The 21,888-nt window shown below is 42.1% G+C and overlaps 1 protein-coding gene and 1 non-coding gene across 4 annotated transcripts in view; both read right to left on the bottom strand.

The window, feature by feature from the left end:
* ATP6V1H (ATPase H+ transporting V1 subunit H) overlaps positions 1-21,888 on the bottom strand; it is a 114,844-nt gene that overhangs the window by 64,458 nt on the left and 28,498 nt on the right. For all 3 annotated transcript variants that reach the window (XM_040487799.1, XM_040487797.1, XM_040487798.1), the window contains 2 exons: positions 14,622-14,719; positions 6,842-7,034 (listed from right to left, as the gene is read on the bottom strand). In XM_040487799.1, the coding sequence (XP_040343733.1) occupies positions 6,842-7,034; positions 14,622-14,719 (291 nt within the window). The remainder of the gene's footprint in view (positions 1-6,841; positions 7,035-14,621; positions 14,720-21,888) is intronic.
* On the bottom strand, positions 11,743-11,846 carry LOC121038374 (U6 spliceosomal RNA). The gene has a single exon (XR_005794329.1). It is a non-coding gene; the product is annotated as a U6 spliceosomal RNA (small nuclear RNA).

Raw genomic sequence — 21,888 nt, 5'->3', positions numbered from 1 at the left:
TTGTAATTAGTTCCATGTGCTGTGGGTACAAAATTAAAACTGTAAATATAATTTAAATAAAATTTTTAAATCGTGTTACATATCAATAAAATATTCATGCCGCTTTTTTTTTTAAATGTTTGTTTATTTTTGAGAGAGAGAGAGAGAGAAAGAGAGACAGAGCATGAGCAGGGGAGGGGCAGAGAGAGAGGGAGACACAGAATCCAAAGTAGGCTCCAGGCTCCGGGCTGTCAGCACAAAGCCTGACGTGGGGCTCAAATTCACAAACTGTGAGATCACGACCTGAGCCGAAGTTGGACACTTACCCGACTGAGCCACCCAGGTGCCCCCATGCCGCTTCTTCTAAATCAAACAGGTCAGCACTGGATCTTTGCCCACGTTCAACACTAACTTAGCAAGAATGCAATTTATAGAGGTAGATGATTTAAACAGGCAAACTGCTATCACTCTATGTTTTCCTCGGCAGAAAAGGCAGGGAAATAAAGACCAAACTTTATGCTTACTACTGCCGGGCTCCTGTTATCTCACTGAATCCTTACCTAATCTTGAAGTGAGTTAAGTATTACTCTTTCACAGATGGAGAAATCCGCTCTAAGAGTTCAAGCCACTCTCTGGGGCGCCTGGGTGGCGCAGTCGGTTAAGCGTCCGACTTCAGCCAGGTCACGATCTCGCAGTCCGTGAGTTCGAGCCCCGCGTCAGGCTCTGGGCTGATGGCTCAGAGCCTGGAGCCTGTTTCCGATTCTATGTCTCCCTCTCTCTGCCCCTCCCCTGTTCATGCTCTGTCTCTCTCTGTCCCAAAAATAAATAAACGTTGAAAAAAAAATTAAAAAAAAAAAAAAAAAAAAAGAGTTCAAGCCACTCTCCCAACAGCCTAGTGCCAAATTCATGCCTACATCCATCCACCCCAGAGCATACACTCTTCCTAATACACCATACTGAAAGGAAAATCAGAAAAAGGGCTACACTATTGCACTTCTCAAATTTCCATAAAAAGCAGGTAAGCTAGAGAAGTCCCAAATTAGGTTTAAAACACACACACACACACACGAAAACAAAACAAAACTAAGAACCTCAGTCTGGCTCTCTAGTTCTCTGGGACTTTTTGAGCTTTTTATGTTGTAAACATTCTTCATGGTGACTTCACGAAGTCACTCCATAAAGATGAGCGTTTAAATACAAAACGAAATCATGAGAAAACGCATCTTATGTTACTCATCCTTCTATACACTCGGTAACTAACAACACACTGCCTATTACATAATCGCCTTTACTAGACATTTGATAGGTGAATAATTCATGGAAGAGACAGGAGAGTGGGTGGGAGAAGGAGAAGGACAAGGAGACAGAGGGAGGATCTCAAAGGTAGGATTCAACTAACGTCAACTAACACCTCTCTTCTAAGACATAACAATATTAACGGTTGCTGCTTCCAATGACCCTTTTATCTTACACAATAATGGTCTAAAATGAAAATCAATATAGAAATCTATTCTGTGGAACAGAGCAGCTAAAATAAGACCCTGACCTCTACAGCAGCTCTCTCTCCCACACCTGTATTTTACCTTAAAGAGACAAGCACCCTTATCACCAAATGATCAGAAGAAATAATTTAGGATAAATGTTTACGATCATCAACATTTGGAACAGTAAAGATTTTAACTTAAGAAAATATACAAAAAAGGATAGGTAGATATAAACTGAAAAATACTATTCACTTCCATGTTAATTACTTAGCCAGCTGTTGACCCATTTCACAGAAAAGAAAGTCACACAAAGAAAAATAATAATGATAATAATCCAAGACATCTTTCTGACAATGTAATTGCAAAGACATTGAGTCAGGGTACTAACTTTCCTAACAATTTAGCAACACCAACTATATCTTACTTTCTAAAAAGACTTTTTTCATGACAAGTTTAGGAACAGCTTCCAATTTAGAAAAAAGCCCATGCACTAACAGAAAATTGGGACTCTCTTCCTGTAGTCTTGCTTCCCAGTGTTTTGTTAAGCGGATTATTTAAATGAAATCCTAATATAATCAGTAATCTTAACACACTCATGAAGACGAAATGTAGGACACTCTAGGGTGAGTTCACTGTCAATGCAGAATTAGCTGCAAGCAGATATTCTCTTGTAGAATTTTACTGTTATACTTTTAAACATGGGAACCAAGCAAAGCAGCCAAAACCTTTAAAACGAATTTCTCAGTCCATAAAGAAACCCATAAAAAGATCACTAAATTCAATACCACCAAAATACTCGTATAGAAGGCTCTTCTACTTCTACCTCAGCGTTTTGTTCGGTCCCTCATGTAGTCACAATACTTACTGAGGGCCTGCTCTTTAGCCCACATTTAGTTTTTCAAAGGGCATTATCATAGGAGCACAAAGCCCGAGGAGAGACTGGAGACAGATGGTATCACTCTCACCAGACACGCAAAGCGGAAGCATGGAGACGCGAAGCGAACTTCCCAAAGGCAGAGAGGCCGGCCCGACGGCCCAGCAAACTCGGCCTCCACTGTGCATGCTGGGCACACACACCACCACCAACCTGAGTGCACGCGCTCTCTGCAGAAATTGGTGCCAAGCGCGATCTGCCCAAACCGTGAAGAGAGGAGAACCCGGGCCCCTCCAACCATTCAGGTTTTCGGTGCCCACTGCAGTGCATCCAGGGTTGCTCCCCGATGTGGGAAGGGAACAAAGATCGTAAGTTACGGGTATTAACAAGAGGCTTCCATATCTGAGAGTGAAACTATGTTTAATTTACACTTCTTTCTTAATATTTTTCCATAGCATCTTTTTTAACCATAACACCGTATTATTTTTACAAACAGGAAGAAGATCAAATTTTTTTCCATTTGCTTATTACATGGCAGGTGCTTAATTTGGAATAGGGAAGTTTAATAAAACAAAGATTCCTGTAACTACAGCAGAACTAGAAGAAGGAAAAACGAGGGAGAAGATCAAAACAAAGACAAATCAAATAGGAGGAGCTTTAAGCTTTCAAAAACATATACTGGGTCGAAAGGATGTAACTCATATTCGACCAAAATGAACAGAATTGAAAAGAGCAGCCGGCCCTGCCGCATGTCCATCCAAGGAGGCACGGCGCACAATAAAGTAGCACAAGCAGATCTCAAGGAGCCTCGTTCAGAGGCCCTGGGCTTTGGTGACACCCCCAGAGCGCCCCCAGAGTATGAACACGCGTTAGGGTGAGTCAGTGACAGGGGCCGAAGGGTCTGTGCTGGCCCCACCAGGCCAGTGCCTAGAAGGTACTACAGAGCAGCAGAGCAAACGCTCCGTTTCACAGAGCAGGTCTGTCCTTTCGGAGAGCCGGTGGCCACAAACCAGGATCGTATCTTCGAGAGCCAGACTGTGAGAGCCTGCGTGGCTCAGGCGGTCAAGCCACCGACTCTCGATTTCGGCTCAGGTCATGATCTCACTCACACTTGTGAGATGGAGCCCAGCGTGGGGCTCCACACTGGGCATGAAGCCCGCTTAAGATGCTTCCTTTCCCTCTCCCTCTGCCCCTCCCCAGCTTAAGCACACTCTCTCTCACACAGGAAAAGAATAAAGAAAAAAGAAAAAAGAAAAAAAAAAAAAAAAAAAAGAGCCAGACTTACGTACTCCATTTATTCCTTTAACATTTGCTTCAGGGTGGGAGCAGGGGGCAATAATCAACCTACAAGAACAAATTACTGACAATTCCAGAAGTCAGTTTCTTTATTTGTTAACATTTATCAACCTCTTTCCAACTTTGTACTAAAACACTCCTAGGCATCCTTCCAAAATCTCTTCAAGCCTTCTCCTCTCTGAAGCTTCTCCTAAAACCTCCTGTTCTCACCCTCCACCTCCAACAGAAGACTGTTGGAAGATCCTAATTCTAGAATTTTTCATCTTTACTAAAGAAATAAGAATATGGATGATGAAACACTCAAGCAGCAGAAAAGGTACATTCAATTCAGCTACTAAAACACCTCAAAGTAGAGTCTCATTAATACAACCTGCTCTGACTGAAGAACTGATTATTACTGTATCTGGATGTGACCACTCACATGAACAGTTTGCTAGAAAACCTAATGGCACAGCCAGTGTGAGGCACCACATTCCCCTGTTTCTTAACAGTAAATTCTCAAGGGCCGCAGAACAGTTCCTACATTAAAAAGAATGTATTCTGGGGGCGCCTGGGTGGCTCAGTCGGTTAAGCGTCCAACTTCGGCTCAGGTCACGATCTCACAGTTCGTGGGTTCGAGCCCCGCGTCGGGCTCTGTGCTGACAGCTCGGAGCCTGGAACCTGCTTCGGATTCTGTGTCTTCCCCACCCTCTGCCCCTCCCCTGCTCGTGCTCTGTCAAAAATAAATAAATGTTAAAAAAAAAAAATTTTTTTTTAAAGAATGTATTTTCAAATAGGGAATCAGAATTCCTCTCTCATGTGACCTATAGTTCTCCTTTTTGTGGTTTCCCTTTCTTTTAATGCTAAAGATTCCTGAGAAAATGCACCAAGAAAAGAGAAAAAGGAGATGACAGAGTGGTTAGCGACTCTGGAGCAGACAGCACTCACTGGAATTCCAATCGTAATGCTTACTAACTGAGGCTTACTTACTTGCTAAGCCTTGGTTTCCTCACATGTAAATAAAATAATTGGATAATAATGAAGATTAAATAAGTCAACGCATGCAAATCCCCCAATAACTTGTAACATTTATTATCCTCAGCATCGAAGACAGGTTAGCACGACGGTTAAGAGCATGAGTCCTACTGCCTGAGACCGAAGTCCCACTCTGCCGCTTCCTAGCTTTTCTGGCAAATTCCTTAACCACTTGTGGCCTAACGCCCACTGCATGGAGTTCTTGGGAGATCAAATGAGCAACACACTGAAAGCAATTAGAACGGCACCTGATACAAAATAAGCTCTCGATAAACATTAGTTATGATTATTATTAACTACAAACACCTAGAAAAGGGTTACTACACATCAGGTTGAAAAATTTTAAAGGTGACCAATGCTATCAGTAAGCAATTTATAGGAGGAATATCAATAACTAATAGAAAGTATTAAACAATGCTCAGCTTCATTGTTAACAAAATACAAACTTTAAATGACTTCACCTTTCACCTCATCTTTGGTAACAATGAAAAGAAAGATCATATTAAATGCCAGTGGAAGAATGGAAAAACAGGCACCCTCAAGATATAGTTGATGGAACTGTAAACTTGCAAATGTATGAAAGGTGATTTGATGTTACCTATCAAGAGTGTGAACGTTTATTATTAGATTCAGTAATTCCACCTATAGAGCTATATATCCAACAGAGGGACGTCTGGGTGACTCATGACTCCGTTGGTTCAACGTCTGACTCTTGATTTCAGCTCCGGTCATGATCTCAGCTGACCTGGGTTTCCGGGTTCAAGCCCTGCGCCAGACTGTGTACTGGCAGTGCGGAGTCTGCTTGGGATTCTCTCTCTCTGCCCCTCGCTGTCTCTCAAAAATAAACGTTTAAAAAAAAAAAAATGAACTATATCCAACAGAAGTGGACAGACACGTCGTAAAAGAAACTGGAAGCACCTCAAATGCCCGTCGATAGGACACTGGTTAAAGAAACCACTTTACATCAACACAGTAGAATACAGACATTGAAAGTTACTGGAGAACCATGTGTATGAAAATGAACACATATTCATCACATATTGTCAAGAATAAAGTCACGGAACAATATTTATAATATGATGCCATTTTATTTTTAAATATAAAACAAAATTACACACCTAATTATGTATTTCTCTCTGTGTGCTTAGAAAAATCTGAAAGGTGTTAGTAACTATGTTTGGCAAACGTAATGTGAATGCTATTTTTAAATGTATGTAATATGTCTGTACTACTTTTTTATTTTTGGTCTGCTGTTGTTTATTTAAGGAAAACATAAGAGCAAATACTAGTTAAAAGCAGATCACGAAGCTACTTTGGATTTGCATGTCCACCAGCAATGTGCCTTCTCTGTCTCAGTATCCCCATTTGTAAAATGAAAAGACCAACATACTAACAAGAAAAACTATAATCGCCATGTTCTAGGGCAGTAGTAAGCACTGAATGAGCTAACAAATGGAAAGTCTTAGAATGATGCATGGCACAGAGTAAGCAGTCTCTGAATCCCATTATTATTACTCTCCAGTGGCATCCTTAAAAGACGCTAGGGTTGGCCAAGCTATCCCTCAGAAGCCCAACAAATCCTAAGGTGGCCAACAAAATAACCAACACACAACTACGACAGCAAATGCGCTGGGTCTGCGCAGGCAATTAACAACACTTTATTTCCGTGTTAAGTTGCCTGGCAGCCAGAAGACCTAGTTTTCAGAGTCTGGCTCAGCTCCCCGTCGCGTTCTCAACTCCCTCATCTGTTCAAGGGAGTTTTATATCCCGAATCCGAACTACAACTCTATACTAAAATAAGGGCCCTCCAAGAGAAAAAAACTTCAACGGTCTCTTGGAACACACTGCAACCAAAGAGGATTTCGTCCGCATGAACATCATACAATGACATTTCCCACGAGCTTTTTATAACTCATATATTTTATCCATTTAAACGGCTTCTCCCCAACCCCATCCTATTATATGGCTTTGCCTCAATCCCACAATATATCTACATTAGTGAGGTTTGTCTCTATGTTCGCCAACACCCATAGTTTGATAACTACACGGAGAACAATCAGTTTTTTCCCACCTGCTAAAAGCCCTCAAATATATACTCCACAGGGAAAATGCCTCACACGTACACACACACACACACACACACACACACACACACACACACCATTAAAAAAAAAAAACCCCACAAAACACTTACACGGAATGCTGCGAGAATGATTCTTGTCACCTTCTCTTTGACAGATTCTTGAAGGATATCAGACAGGACAGGAATGATGTTGTAGCGCCGCAGGTGTTCACACATTTGGGGACTGAATGCCAGGAGCCATATTGAAAAAATCATTTGATACTGGAGTTGAAAGCCACACTTGTTACTCAAAACTCCCATTATGCTGAAAAGGAACACATATTAAGAAAACATTTACTACAACAGTGCAACAAGAGAGAAGAAGTAATTGCCTATTCTCTTTCTGCGCTAACGGAACAAGCCCTTCTGAATTATGTCGTTTTCTTTCCTGCCAGACATAACAAGCAAGTTAGGCGCCTACTTATAGACGGCCACTCCCAGCACGGCCTCACTTAAGTCTTCCCTAAGGTCACAAGATTTCCGGAGCACCAGACTGGTCAGTCAGTTGAGTGTCCAACTCTTTTTTTTTTTTTTTTTTTTTTTTTAAAGTAATGGCAGCTTAACATTTATTTATTTTTGGGACAGAGAGAGACAGAGCATGAACGGGGGAGGGGCAGAGAGAGGGAGACACAGAATTGGAAACAGGCTCCAGGCTCTGAGCCATCAGCCCAGAGCCCGACGCGGGGCTCGAACTCACGGACCGCGAGATCGTGACCTGGCTGATGTCGGACACTTAACCGACTGCGCCACCCAGGCGCCCCAGAGTGTCCAACTCTTGATTTCGGCTCAGGTAACAACCCCCGGGTTGTAGGATCATGCCCCACATCAGGCTCGTGCTGGGATTGGATCCTGCTTGGGATTTTCTCTCTCTCTCTCTCTCTCTCTCTCTCTCTCTCTCTCTCTCTGTTCCTCTCCCCTGCTTGCACACACTCACTCTCTCTAAAATTTAAAAAAAAAAAAAAAAAGTTTTTTTCTTAAGATTTCAGCATTCAGCAGCCCTTGCTGCTGGAAAGCAGTAAGAAATGAAACATAAATTTGCAATAATACAGCAGAGGAAATGGTAAGACCGACGGACAGACATTAAAGAAGTTAAAATCAAAAGGACTTGGTAACACCAATAGCTGTACATCTTGGTGAAGTCATAAGGTATACCAAGATTTTGAGTCTGTATAACCAAGAGGTTCGTTTTTAGCTTTAAAAATATTTAGGAGACTCATACAGAGAAAACAGGATGATTTTGGGAAAAAAAACTGTCGTGAGCCTGAATAGGACATAGCCAATTGGGGGTAAAACTTCAGAAGCTTCTTTTTTTTTCCTTAAGTTTATTTATTTTGAGAGTGGGGTGTGAATAGGGGAGGGGTGAAGAGAACGAGAATCCCAAGCAGGCTCCACACTGTCACCACAGAGCCCGATGAGGCGCTCAAATTCACAAACCGTGAGATCATGACCTGAGCCAAAATCAAGAGTCTGATAAGCTTAACCAACTGAGCCGTCCAGGTGCCCCAAACCTCAGAAGCTTCTAATTCAACCTCCCATTTTACTGATAAGGAAATTGGGAAAGCTATATGGAAATGAAAGAGATTACATCAAGGAAAACAACTAAGGAAATGTCCACAGGAAATGCCTACATTTAAACAAGAAAGAAGAGAAACTACCAGATTAGATCATTAAAAAATGACCAGAGGGGCTAAGGGGAACTCCTTAAGGGGTTAAGAGGAAAACCTACCGAACGCACAGCACAAAGACTGAACCATAGTGTAAACAGGGACCTTAGTTAATAAGAGTATATTAGTATCGGCTCGTCAACTGAAGGAAACGTACCATACTAACGTAAGACATTCTTAACAGTGAAAACTATGGGGCAGGTAGATACGAAAATTCTGCACTTTCAATTTTTCTGTAAACATAAAAGTGCTCCAAAAAGTCGATTAAAAGAAAGAAAGAAATGTTTAAAATCTGACTTCACGGGGCGCCTGGGTGGCGCAGCCGGTTAAGCGTCCGACTTCAGCCAGGTCACGATCTCGCGGTCCGGGAGTTCGAGCCCCGCGTCAGGCTCTGGGCTGATGGCTCAGAGCCTGGAGCCTGTTTCCGATTCTGTGTCTCCCTCTCTCTCTGACCCTCCCCCATTCATGCTCTGTCTCTCTCTGTCCCAAAAATAAATAAACGTTGAAAAAAAAAATTTTTTTAAATAAAAAATAAAAAAAATAAAATCTGACTTCACAATCTACAACCGCTAGCTTAGTGGAAGGCTTGTATTTGTGCCATTTTCGCACCTTTATGATTCCTTCCTATACAGTTGCAAATTCGCTGAACAGCCCTTCATTTTCTCACGCGTGATTTCTCCCTCACATCTTTTCTATTTTGAGTTGTTATTTAAGACTCGCTTTTGTTTAATGCTGATGTCAGTGGTATACATCACGTAAAATATCTTACGTAAAATAAAGTCATTTTATCCCATCAGTACCCCGGTACCCAGCTTCCTTTTGCCCTCTGATTATTCCACTGATGAAGAGAAGCCTTCTACACTTTGTTCCGTGACGCTGTGGCTGGAACCTGAAGCCACAGTTCTGCTTTGCCAGCTGGGTCTGCCAGCAAGAGCCGCTAGGGGCTGACCGCCAGGACAGAGGAAGAAGAGGCTTTGTCCTGTTGGCTCCCTGCTCCCGGGGGGGGGGGGGGCGGGCCACACTCCAGCTACATTTCTTCACCGGGGCAGCGGCAGCCGTTTTTTTCCGTGGCACCGGCTGAATTTTTCGCAACAGCGCTGGCCGCACAGCCTCACTGCACACCCTCAGCGATATCAACACCAGCCATTTAGGTCCCTGACCTATGAGGCCCTTCCTCTGAGCTCAGGGACATAAGCCCTGGTTTAAACTTCAGTTTACACAGACTCCTTGAAGCGTATGAATTTTAGTAATTCCAATCTCTTATCTGTTCCCCAACTTTAGGGGTTGCGTCTGTACCTTCCACTCTCTCTGACACTTGAGAGTTCTTTTATTTGTTTTCAGAAACCTAGTTAACAAGTTTGTAATTAACAAGTTCTTGATATTAAATTATCTCTAAAAAAAAAAAAATTGTAAGTGACCAGAGGGCTTAAAAACAGCTCGCATTGTCGCTGAAATAAAGACAGAAAGCTTTCAAAGGAAGGAGCAATCAACAATGATGAACGCTGCAGAGAAATTTCAGAGTTCAATATGTGTCTACACTGTATATATATTGTGTTGAAAAAGTAAGTCTTCTATATCCAAATAGTAACCACCAAAAGAACTCCAATGAAGCAATTAAAATAAAGTTCCTATTTACCAGAGTAAGGAAGGGTTTCCCTTAGGCGCAGGGAACCCTAACTCCAAAGACAATGGAGATCCAAGAGCATGCTAAGGGGACTCCAAGGACACAAAGGCCCAAAATAAACCTGAATACAATAATTTCACAAACATGTGTTGAAAATCTACGTGGCAGGTACAGTGCAAGGTGTGGGAGACATAATGGGGGGCAAAAACAGACCCTACCCATGCTTTCAAGGAGCTCAGAGTCCAGTGGGGAGGCAGGATTCCCAGAGTGGATTCAAGGGAAGGATTCTCCCTTGAGCAGAGACCTGAAGAACGGATAAGTACAAATCCCCATCTCTCAACTACCCCTCTCAAACCGAGGAGCTTAATATTATTTTTAAAGTCACTGAAAAAGTTACTCAATGATGCTATAGGATCCTAAACGCTACCCTGGTTTGCTATTTAATATTTTCCAACTAGATTATAATTTTTTTTTAAGAGACCACATACGTTTCTTTGTATTCCCTATAATATACAGCGCACCATTACGCAGAGAGTCCAAAAAATACAAATTACTGTCAAATCCAAAATAGAAGGCCAAGGTCCATGAGGCCAAAATTATTATTTAGTACCCTGTGTTTTTAATTAAGGCTTAAAAAACAAATCAAGCCAGTGCAGGGCTAGGGAGACCGAACAGCGGATTTACTGGCTGACTTGTGCACTTTTAGCTGGCTGATGCTCTTTACACCCACAAGCACCTCACACCTTATCACACAGTATCACCTAATAATATTCTGATGTTTAAAAATAAAAATCTTAGGGGCGCCTGGGTGGCTCAGTCGGTTAAGTGTCCGACTTCGGCTCAGGTCATGATCTCGCGGTCCGTGAGTTCGAGCCCCGCGTCAGGCTCTGTTCTGACTTCTCAGAGCCTGGAGCCTGTTTCAGATTCTGTGTCTCCCTCTCTCTCTGCCCCTCCCCTGCTCATGCTCTGTCTCTCTCTGTCTCAAAAATAAATAAACGTTAAAAAAAATTAAAAAAAAAAAGATAAAGGTGAAAAGATTAAATGACTTTTTTAGATTGCTATCCTATCAGCGAGTTAACATGTTATACCTTGATTAACGCCTGCTCTCAACCTAAAGGTATCTATTATTTTTGACTACTTTAAATCTAATTAGCAGTCATTAGTATGTCAAAATGGATATGCTGAACATAATGTGTCCCTGTGCTTGTTGCTAACTGAAACAGTTAATAATACTGCTTACTGTCCTCCGAAATACTGAAGTAATTACAATAGCCACATTTGGTTAACTTCGGTATTTGGGTTTATTTTCTGAGCAATTCTAACTATGTGTAGAAATTGCTGTTTCACGACTTTTATTCTGTTTTCCAGATCTTCCAGGGAGCAAAAAAAATCTATTTTGTATGTAACAGAATGAAATTCAATTTATTCTTCAAACACTATATAGGTCTATTGGATCCATTCATAAACCTAAGATGCGCTTACAGGATCTCAGTGCTTTTATGTTGCCCGTAATTTGAACAATTATAGTATTTTATTATCCTAAATATTATTGCATCATTATACATTCATTATTCCCAACTGTGCTTAAAAATAAAGACTAAAATATAAGAAAATCGGAGAATGATGCAATCACCTACAAAGATGATATAATAACGAAATAATTATCCTTCCTACTGCATTGCCCCGAATATTGCATCCTTCTTCCAACTTTATATGTCATCCTTGCACAGGGGACAAGCTGATCTTTGTGTCGCTCCTATGTTAGTATGTGTGCTGCTGAGGCGAGCACTGCATCGTTCGTAACGAAGGTAAAAAGGCTGGAAACACCGTCTCCGTCTCTGTAGTCTACCTTTAGGTTTCTGCACAATAAGAAAAGCAACATCGTAGTCCTGAAACTGCTATTCTTAGGAAAGTCCGCGTCCACAGTCAGCCTTCGGCTGGCTTCCAGAAACTTTAGTGGTAAACAACTTCCTACACTGATACAAAACTCTCCCTAAATGACAGAGATGGCTCACTGCACCTAAACAATATATTCTGGAGTCTGGAATTTTGCTGCGTGGTAGGCAGAGGGTGTCTGATAAACCTCCAATAAAAGCCATAGGCGCTTGGGGTGCCTGGGTGGCTCAGTCCGGTAAGTGTCCAACTTTGGCTCAGGTCATGATCTCGTGGTTTGTGGGCTGGAGCCCCGCGTCTATGTGCTGACAGCTCAGAGCCTGGTGCCTGCTTCGGATTCTGTGTCTCCCTCTCTCTCTGACCCCCCCCCCCCCCCCCCCCCCCCGCTCGCGCTGTTGTGTGTGCGCGCGCGCTCTCTCTCTCTCTCTCTCTCTCTCTCATAAACATTAAAAAAAAATTTGAAAACCACAGGTGTTTACTCTCTACAGGGATTCCTGGGCAGAAACGTCACACAAATGTTGCTACATTTTCACCACTGGGGAAAAAGTAGGCCGTGCGACCCCCCACTACTGCGGGGAGAGAACATACGGAAGCCTAACGTGGATTCCTCCAGACGCAGCCTGATCCACTGTGTCTCTAAAAATAAATCCCAGCCGTGAGAATGACTACATGCTGGGTCCCTTGAGTCCTTCCGCTGAGTCTCCTGACACTGTGTGAACACTGCAAATTCAAAGAATTCAGAACTTTTTATTTTCCATCCATAATGACAATTACCTGAGGAAGGTGTCTCGTAATGATTAGATGAATCAGAAGTTGAAAGCGGAGACAGACGGCATTCTATTAACAATGATGATAAAATTGGTCACATATGTGAAACCTCAAACTGTGAGTTTTCAGCTGACTGTATCATAAATGCATTTTCTCAAACTCAAGAGGCAATAAGTGAAAATATGTTTCTAAGGACAAAGAAAGGAAATAGGGTATTCTCACCTATTTAGCTGTTCAACGTGAAAGCCTCCAACGATATTTTGCAACAAGAGCCTGCACCATTCCATTTTGCTAAAAGGATATGTGATGGTTTTCTTTCATCTTTTATGATGTTGGTGCACCAAAACTCACTTACTACAAAAAGACTTACCCTGAAAAAATTCTTACAGAATTTCTAATGGTTGTTTTTCACTATTGCTTTATTCATGTCTGTCAATTATCCATAAAATGACCAAATACATATATTTTTGAAAATTGTCCACATGGCAAATTGTGATGACTGTTTTTCCTGACATACTGAAGGCTAAATAAGTATAAAAAGATTGAAATTTTACATGCTAACATAAGATTACTAATTTGTTAGGGCACCAGGTGGCTCAGGCAGTTAAGTGTCCCCCTCTTGATTTCCACTCAGGTCAGGATCCCACAGTTCGTGAGACTGAGTCCCGCATCGAACTCCATGCTGAGAATGGAGCCTGCTTGGGATTCTCTCTCTCTCTCTCTCTCTCTCTCTCTCTGCCCCTCCCACACTGTGCTCGGTCTCTCTCAAAATAAATAAACTTTTTTTAAAAAAGGATTATTAATTTATTGAATCGATGATAACTGAGTAGTTGATGACAATCCTAGGCAATTCATAAGGAAAGCCATTTGAGAAAGTCACCCAGCTAAGGAAGCGTCATGCAAACACCGGCTGGGAAGATCCCTCTGGCAGGTGCATGCCTACAGTGGAAATGGAGGCACCAGCCTAGGCGTGGGACAGTCCAGCAGCAGGAGATCAATCGGGTCCTCTTTCTCACCAGCGAACCTCTGCGGACAAACTAGCTTCCTGAAGCGTTTTCCAACAGATAAACAACATCTTCATCAACCCAAAAGAGCGTCTAATTGAAGAGCATGAGATCTCGGGGCGCCTGGGTGGCTGAGTCAGTTAAGCGTCCGACTTCAGCTCAGGTCATGATCTCACAGCTCATGAGGTTCAAGCCCCACCTCGGGATCTGTGTGGACAGCTCAGAGCTTAGCAGCTGCTTCAGATTCTGTGTCTCCCTCTCTCTCTGCCCCTCCCCTGCTCACACTCTGTCTCTCTGTCTCTCTCTCTCTCTCAAGAATAAATAAACGTTAAAGAAAAAAAAAAGAAAAGCATGAGATCGCCCATAATGAATAAATTGACTTTCTGGTAGTAAAAGAGCATTGTTTGTTTTGGTGTTGGGGGGAGTTCTCATATAAGTACATTTGCCAACCTGAGAGGGCAGCCCCTCAAGGTTTCTGAGCCTGCAAATTAGGACCCCACAGAGAATGGGCTAATTACACAGCATTACAAAGAATGGGTCACACTCATTTTTCTGGATAAGACCTTTTCTTGCTGATTTTTGCCTGCATTTACCACAAGATATTTTACAATTGTTTTTTTTTTTTTCTATTCTGAGTACCTAGAATTTGTTCTGTCAAGCATCAGGCTTTTAAGAGTCCTTAACCTCTTACAAACAGCACAGACCAAGTGAGGGAGAGGGGAAACATTTCGTTTAGGAGTTACGGACTTCCATGAAGGTTAGCATAATCCACTGTTAAACAGCCTTAAAACAAAAACAACAACCTCCCTTTAGATGATTCAGTGCATTAATTTCTTTGCAAATGTCAAGGAGGGAAGCTTTTAAATGTTACTCGACGCTAAAAGCAAAAGGGCACTCACCAGCTCACCCCGTCTGCTTCTACCCAGGCAAAGCGGTACTCATTGACCCGAAGCATCAGCTGCAGACACCCGGCGACACACTGCACGTACTGAGAACTCTGCACAAGCAGAAGGACAAGGTTTCAGGCTGAAGAGCACTTAAAGGCGTGGATCGTGCATACACGGAAAGTCTGCATTTTTTTTTTTAGCTACAGGTTCTTATCATCAGAACATCCAAAAGCCCCTAATATATCTTCAAAAACCAACGTTCGTTTTTGCTTTTCTCTCTACCTCCTAGAGATGAGGCTGTTTTTCTCTGCCAGGTTAAACCTACGTAGCTCAAGATTACTCAGCACACAGGGAAATCAAGGAAAAAAAGTAACCCTTTCCTTGTTATGGTTTGGTAAGTGTTATCTCGCAATGTCTCACTTAGCCCCGAACGGGGGCACCGTAGAGACAATACTGCTCTTCATAACCGTAGAAATGTCGAGTAAGATTAAAAAGATAAAACTCTACGCTTGGAGATGGGCCTGTACGTAATCGGACGTAACTCACTGAACCTTCCCAATACTCGATACCTTTGTCCTTAATGAGGATGACACCCCACACATCCCGAAGGAGTGTTGTTAGGACGAAGTTAAGTAACGCCTTTAGCGTAGAGCCAGGCATTGCACAGAAATGCAATAAATGGGGACTTGAAAAAAACAACCACCATACAGCACATAAGAAGTCGAAACATTTGAAAAAGGTGCTCTATCATTTTTAACAGCTATCAGTTCCACAGCACTGTTCCAGAAAAACTGAGGTTAAATCTGGAACTGGAAATGGACAGGAATAATACCCCCAGGAACAATGCAGGCACCTCCATTTTAGTAAAGCTAATAGCAACACTCGGCCTGGGTCCTGGTCCAAATATTTGCCATGAACCTCCCGCCCCCCCATCTAGAAGAACAGGGAGAGCAGAGGAAGTTGCACTCCAGCCTTAAAGAACATGCTAATAAAAGAAAAGAAAGTGGAGAGAATCACGGATGTTATAGAAATTCACAAAACCTAATATACACGCTGCTACTAGGCTCTGTGTTTTCAAACAAAGTTCGTTAAAACCTAACACTTCAAAGAAATTCCAGGCACTCGATCACAAAAACACAACGATATAAGTACATTTGGTGGAAGTATCAAAGGATATCAAGAAAACGTGATCTTAGATTTTAAAAGTAGTGAAGTTTCCCAAAAGCACGATATATCCATTAATGCAAGTTGCCTGAAAACTCAAAACATTAACAGAAATGACCAAAAAAAAAAAAAAAAAAAGTGAATTTTCAGTTCTAAAATAATCTTCCATAATGGGAAAAAAAGGTTATTTTTCCAATTTAGTCAGCAGGTAGTAATCCTTTTTGAAAGATGAATTCCATTTTTCTTGTTTAGAGGGATAGCCTAAGCAAGGTTTCCGCATATAATGAATAAAAATGCAACCTAGGGCACTCTCTCCTCTTCCATTTATCATCGACTTCCTCTCAACAAAAAAATTTCTTTTTTTTTTAATGTTTTTTTTGGTTTTTGGTTTTTGTTTTTTTTTTGAGAGAGAGAGAGAGAGAGAGAGAGAGAGAGAGAGAGAGAGAGACAGAGCATGAGTAGGGGAGGGTCAGAGAGAGGGAGACACAGAATCTGAAGCAGGCTCCGGGCTCTGAGCTGTCAGCACAGAGCCCGATGCGGGGCTTGAACTCACGGACCGTGACATCATGACCTGAGCCGAAGCTGGACGCTTAATCAGCTGAGCAATGTACTACTGTCCTCCATACGGTTCAATGTGAACACAACCTTGATCTTCCTGCTGTATATATTTTTCTTTCTGCTAGCATTTCCGATTCTATCAGGACATTAAAAAGTATTCTCAGGGCACCTGAGTGGCTCAGTAATTAAACATCTGACTCCTGATTCCAGCTCAGATCATGATCGATCTCATGGTTCGTGGGATCAAGTCCCACATCAGGCTCCATGTTAACAGTGCAGAACCTGCTTGGGATTCATTCTCTCCTCCCCCTCCTCTCTCTCTGCTCCTCCCTGCCTCTCAAAAGAAATAACTAAACTTAAAAATAAATAAATAAAAAGTATTCTTGAAAAAGCTGCAGTTGCTAATTAGAAAACCCTGAAATGTCAAAAGATTTCAAACAAAGACAAACTGAACAAGAAGCGAAAGGCAGAGAAACAGTCTATCTCGCAGGATGATATCACAAACCACCATCACAGACGCTGATGAAGCAGTGTTTGAGGCAATCAAAGATTGCTCCTTCCACACAGAAATGCCACAAGAGAGAATCAAATGAGGAAGAGATCTCCGTGCCGTCCCTTGGAGCAGTACCAGAGCCTCGCTTTTCCAGCTGACCTTTCCTGACCCCGTGCTTGGAACACCCAAGGGTAACAGGCACCATCACTATGTAAGCTGCTTCCAGGTACTAGGTACAGTGATAAACTAGACAAATAGTACAGAATCTCATTAATATTTGTGTATTAATATGACTTGTATCGACCTGAATTTTACATGAAATTCTTTGTACATATTTATGATTAAAAATTCAATCAATACAGAATAAGCATGAAAGAAAACATCCCTCTTCTCATCCCTCAGTACCATTCCTACGATGTAATCACTGTTAGTAGATATTCTGTGTAATACTGTAGAAAGTTTCTATGCATTATACGTTCTTTTTTGAAAAAAAAAATAAGATTACACTAGAACTTTCACTTATGTTTCTTTTTCCATTTAATCTTATACATAGAGATCTACTGCATTTTTAACCGTTTACATAAAGATTTTAACCCCCCTGTGCTCTCTCAACTTTGAAGAAGTATTCCCTAATTCAACAGCGTCTATTTGGTTGCTTATATTATCTGATAAGCAGAAGGGATTCCACTTTATTTTCACATGTATTTGTTCTTAGAATCCAACCAAAGACGAAGAAGCCCATTTGCCCTTGCAGTTGTAGAAAAACTGCTTGACAGCTACAACCTCAGATTGCCTGCACGGTCAGAAACTAGTAAGGGACATAAGGCCTCCATCTTTCTAAGGTCTCAACTATTCCCCAGAAAGACTCTACAGGTCTATAGTCAATATTCATCCAACAGGTATTTACTGAGTGCCTTCTATGTGCAAGACACTGTTCTTGCACTGGACACATGACCATGAACAAATAGACCACAATCCCTTCCATCAGGGAGTTTACAGTCCAATGCAGAAAGAGGAAAAGTACACACACACACACACACACACACACACACACACACACACACACACACAGTAAGTTACAGAGCGCACTGGAATCTGACAAATCCAATGCAACAAAAATACTGTTAAGAAAAGGAAACAGGAAATGCAGAGAAGGAGACATGGAAATTCTCATACTTTGTTGGTGGATCTGTACATTGACTTAACACTGACTGGCAACATCTACTAAACTTACATATACCTTACAACCCAGCAATTCCATTCTGTTACACAGGATCTCTGGAGGCACCCGATGCTGAGGAGACAAGTGACAGAAGCCCAGGAAAGTAAACAAGCAAGGCACGCAGCCATCGAGGGAGCAGTGTTGACGCTCTGGTAAGCACTGCTTACCAGGTCCGGTGCCACGCTGGCCTCCTTCCCATGGCTGCTCTGTGCCATGTGACTCCCCCTCTTAGTATGCTTCCATGGCTTCTTTCCCCTGCCAAGGAGAAGTTCTAAGGCCCTCTGTGATCCCTAAGGCCCTGAATGTCCTGGACCTGCCTCATCTCCCCACCTGCTCTCCCTCCCCTGCGATGTTCTCCACACGCTTCCCTCCGCTGGAGGTGCAGGCTTATCCCCTGCTTCCTCAGGAAGCCTGAGCAAACTGGCCCCAGATGAGACCACCCCCCCCCGCCCCCTCGTGGACCCATGCTCCTTTCCTACAAGCCTTGCCACAAGGGCACTAAAATAATCAAAGAGCCTAATTAACTTGTCTAATGCTGTCCTCCCTGAGTAAAATGAAGGCCTGTGAAGCCAGGAGTCCTGCCCATCCTGTTCAGTGCTACTCTTTCAGAACCATGCACTGAGGGGCCCCTGGGTGGCGCAGTCAGTTGAGCGTCCGACTTCAGCCAGGTCACGATCTCGCGGTCCGTGCGTTCAAGCCCCGCGTCGGGCTCTGGGCTGATGGCTCCGAGCCTGGAGCCTGTTTCCGATTCTGGGTCTCCCTCTCTCTCTGCCCCTCCCCCGTTCATGCTCTGTCTCTCTCTGTCCCAAAAATAAATAAACGTTGAAAAAAAAAAAAAAAAGAACCATGCACTGTACCTGTTGGCACTCAATACATGGTTCTTTGTTTTAACTTTATTTATTTTGAGAGAGAGAGAGAGAGAGAGAGCGAGCAAGCAGAAGGGAGAGGGAGAGAGCAAATCCCAAGCAGGCTCCACACTGTCAGCACAAAGCCTAACACGGGGCTCGAGCTCACAAACCTGAGCCGAAATCAAGAGTCAGATGCTTAACCGACTGAGCCACCCAGGTACCTCAATACCTATTTCCTGATTGAACGAACAAACGGGAAATACAAACAAACGTCCTATCTTACACAAATTCCAAATGAATGGGGCTCTAACAGAGATGGTTCAGTAACTGAAAGTTTGGCCAAAATCTTATGCTGATAACAATCAATACTGCAGAAATACATACAACATAACACTATTATTCTATTTCCTTTTGGAGCCAAAACTGAATCTGTTTGGTAGTGTGGATCTTATGAAATTGTCTAGTATTTTCTTTTGTCTCAATTTAAGAACTAATATGAATTGCTAGTCAATTCTGGCTGCACCTTATATCATCCTATTTTACTAGAAAATATTTATGATAAAAGCACTCACTTAGGCAGATAATAGTTGCCATTTAAATTGCTAAGGTAGGGGCGCCTGGGTGGCTTAGTCAGTTAAGCCAGGTCATTTTGGCTCAGGTCATGGTGTCACAGTTCATGGGATCGAGCCCCATGTCGGGTTTTGCTAGCCCTCCCCTGTACTGTCTCTCTTTCTTTCTCAAAATAAATAAGTAAACTTAAAACAAAAAACTATCAAAAAAGAAATTAAGAATTTTTAATAAAAACAATTTATTAACCCATGTATTTTTCAAAGCCCTTTCAAACAAAAATTAAAATTAAAAATAAAAGGGAAATACCATGATACCAATTTTTCAAGATGAGGCTTAAAAAGGTGATATAATTTGTTAAAATTAAAATAGTGTTGGGGCGCCTGGGTGGCGCAGTCGGTTAAGCGTCCGACTTCAGCCAGGTCACGATCTCGCGGTCCGTGAGTTCGAGCCCCGCGTCAGGCTCTGGGCTGATGGCTCAGAGCCTGGAGCCTGTTTCCGATTCTGTGTCTCCCTCTCTCTCTGTCCCTCCCCCGTTCATGCTCTGTCTCTCTCTGTCGCAAAAATAAATAAACGTTGAAAAAAAAAATTTTTTTTAAATAGTGAGTTAATCTTGGATTGGCACTAGGAGTCCACTCTCTTATGCTTAAGCTAGAGTTCTCTGTGCTACACCAGACATCCCGGGCTGAGAATTGGCCACAACAAGCCCTCTCACTGCAGCAAACCTCACTGGTATAGAGAGATAGGTTTACTTCTCAACACATTTAAGAGAGTATCACTTGGGTACATTTTCCAATGTCGCTGAAATGCAAACTCTCGTACATCGTGGTGGAATAATCACAGCAAAGGGAAAACAGTAACGGATAAAATTCACCTTCCTGGCAAATACGGTCTCAGGGATCCATACTCTGCAGATTTACAAGCTAATCTGAAAACTGAGGAGTTACACAGTAAATTGGCAACACAAGATAAACATAAAAACGACGGTGATATTGTACCCAGTAAAACTAATGTTATAAAAAGTTTAGAGATACATTTTCAATATTCATCTTCATAATGCTAGGATTTAATTTTTATTTTTTTTTACGTTTATTTATTTTTGAGAGACAGAGAGAGACAGAGCACAAGTGGGAGAGGGGCAGAGAGAGAAGGAGACACAGAATCCGAAGCAGGCTCCAGGCTCTGAGCTGTCAGTACAGAGCCTGACGCGGGGCTCAAACCTACAAACCGCGATATCATGACCTGAGCCAAAGTCGGACACTCCACCGACTGAGCCACCCAGGTGCCCCCCTATAATGCTGGGATTTAAGTACAGACTAAATGAGAAAGAGCAAAGATAATATTCATTTAAATCCTGGAATCATGGGCACTTGAAATAACACGTCTGTATTGCAGTAAAAGGCATGTGTCCCACAGACAGTGAAATGTACACCAGAGCAGACCTGGTGAAGCACTAAGTTGAACTTTTCAAACACAAAATTGACTAAAATAAATTCCAGAAGCCAGTTTTACATGAAATGGAGGACTGCCCATTTCAACAGTCCGAAAAGTATTTGATGCTTCATAACAATTACATGAATCCTTCCTCATAGAACTAAAAACGAGTATGTGCACGAATGTGTGTGATTTTTAACTCTACCACAGACGTTCGCTTTAAGAAATAACACAACACAATGTCAAATGTCAGTAAGGAAATGGAACAACTGGAATTCTCATTCTCTGTTGACAGATACGTAAATTGATTTAGAACACGGATTGGCAGTATCTACTAAATTTATATATACTTTACAACCCAGCAATTCCATCCTAGAATTAAGTGTTCCAGACATAAGTGATTACAGTGATTACATCTACCAAAAGACGTGTACAAGAATGTTCACAGCAAGATTACTCACAACGGCCCAAAACTAGAAATAACCCAAATATCCATTAATAAGAGAATAGAAAATATTCATTTAATAGATTCCTACACAGCAATAAAAAGAGTGAATCACTGCTAGGGGCACCTAGGTGGCTCAGTCTGTTAAGCATCCAACTCTTGATTTCAGCTCAGGTAACGATCTCAGGGTCGTGGGATCGAGCCCTACATCAGGCTCAGTATGGAGCACAGAGCGTGCTTGGGGTTCTCTCTCTCTCCCACTTTCTCTGCCCCTCCTCTGCTCATTCTCTCTCTTCCTTTCTCCCTCTCCCTCTTCCTCTCAAAATAAATAAACTTTAAAAAAAAAAAAAAAGAATGAATCACTGCTAAATGCAATATGAATGAATTTCATTGGCACAATATTGGCAAGAGAATTCAGATACGTAAGAGTTCATACTGAATACAATTCCATTACAACAGAGTTCAAGATTAGGCAAAATTAATCTATGGTACCAGGTTCCATGATAACCACAACCTTGGTAAGAGTTGAGCCAAAGGGAAGTGCTGAG

This window comes from Herpailurus yagouaroundi, unplaced genomic scaffold (genome assembly GCF_014898765.1).
Source record: "Herpailurus yagouaroundi ecotype Mexico unplaced genomic scaffold, PumYag 165, whole genome shotgun sequence".
NCBI classification, from domain to species: Eukaryota; Metazoa; Chordata; class Mammalia; order Carnivora; family Felidae; genus Herpailurus; species Herpailurus yagouaroundi.
This window is presented reverse-complemented; position numbering and strand designations above follow the sequence as displayed.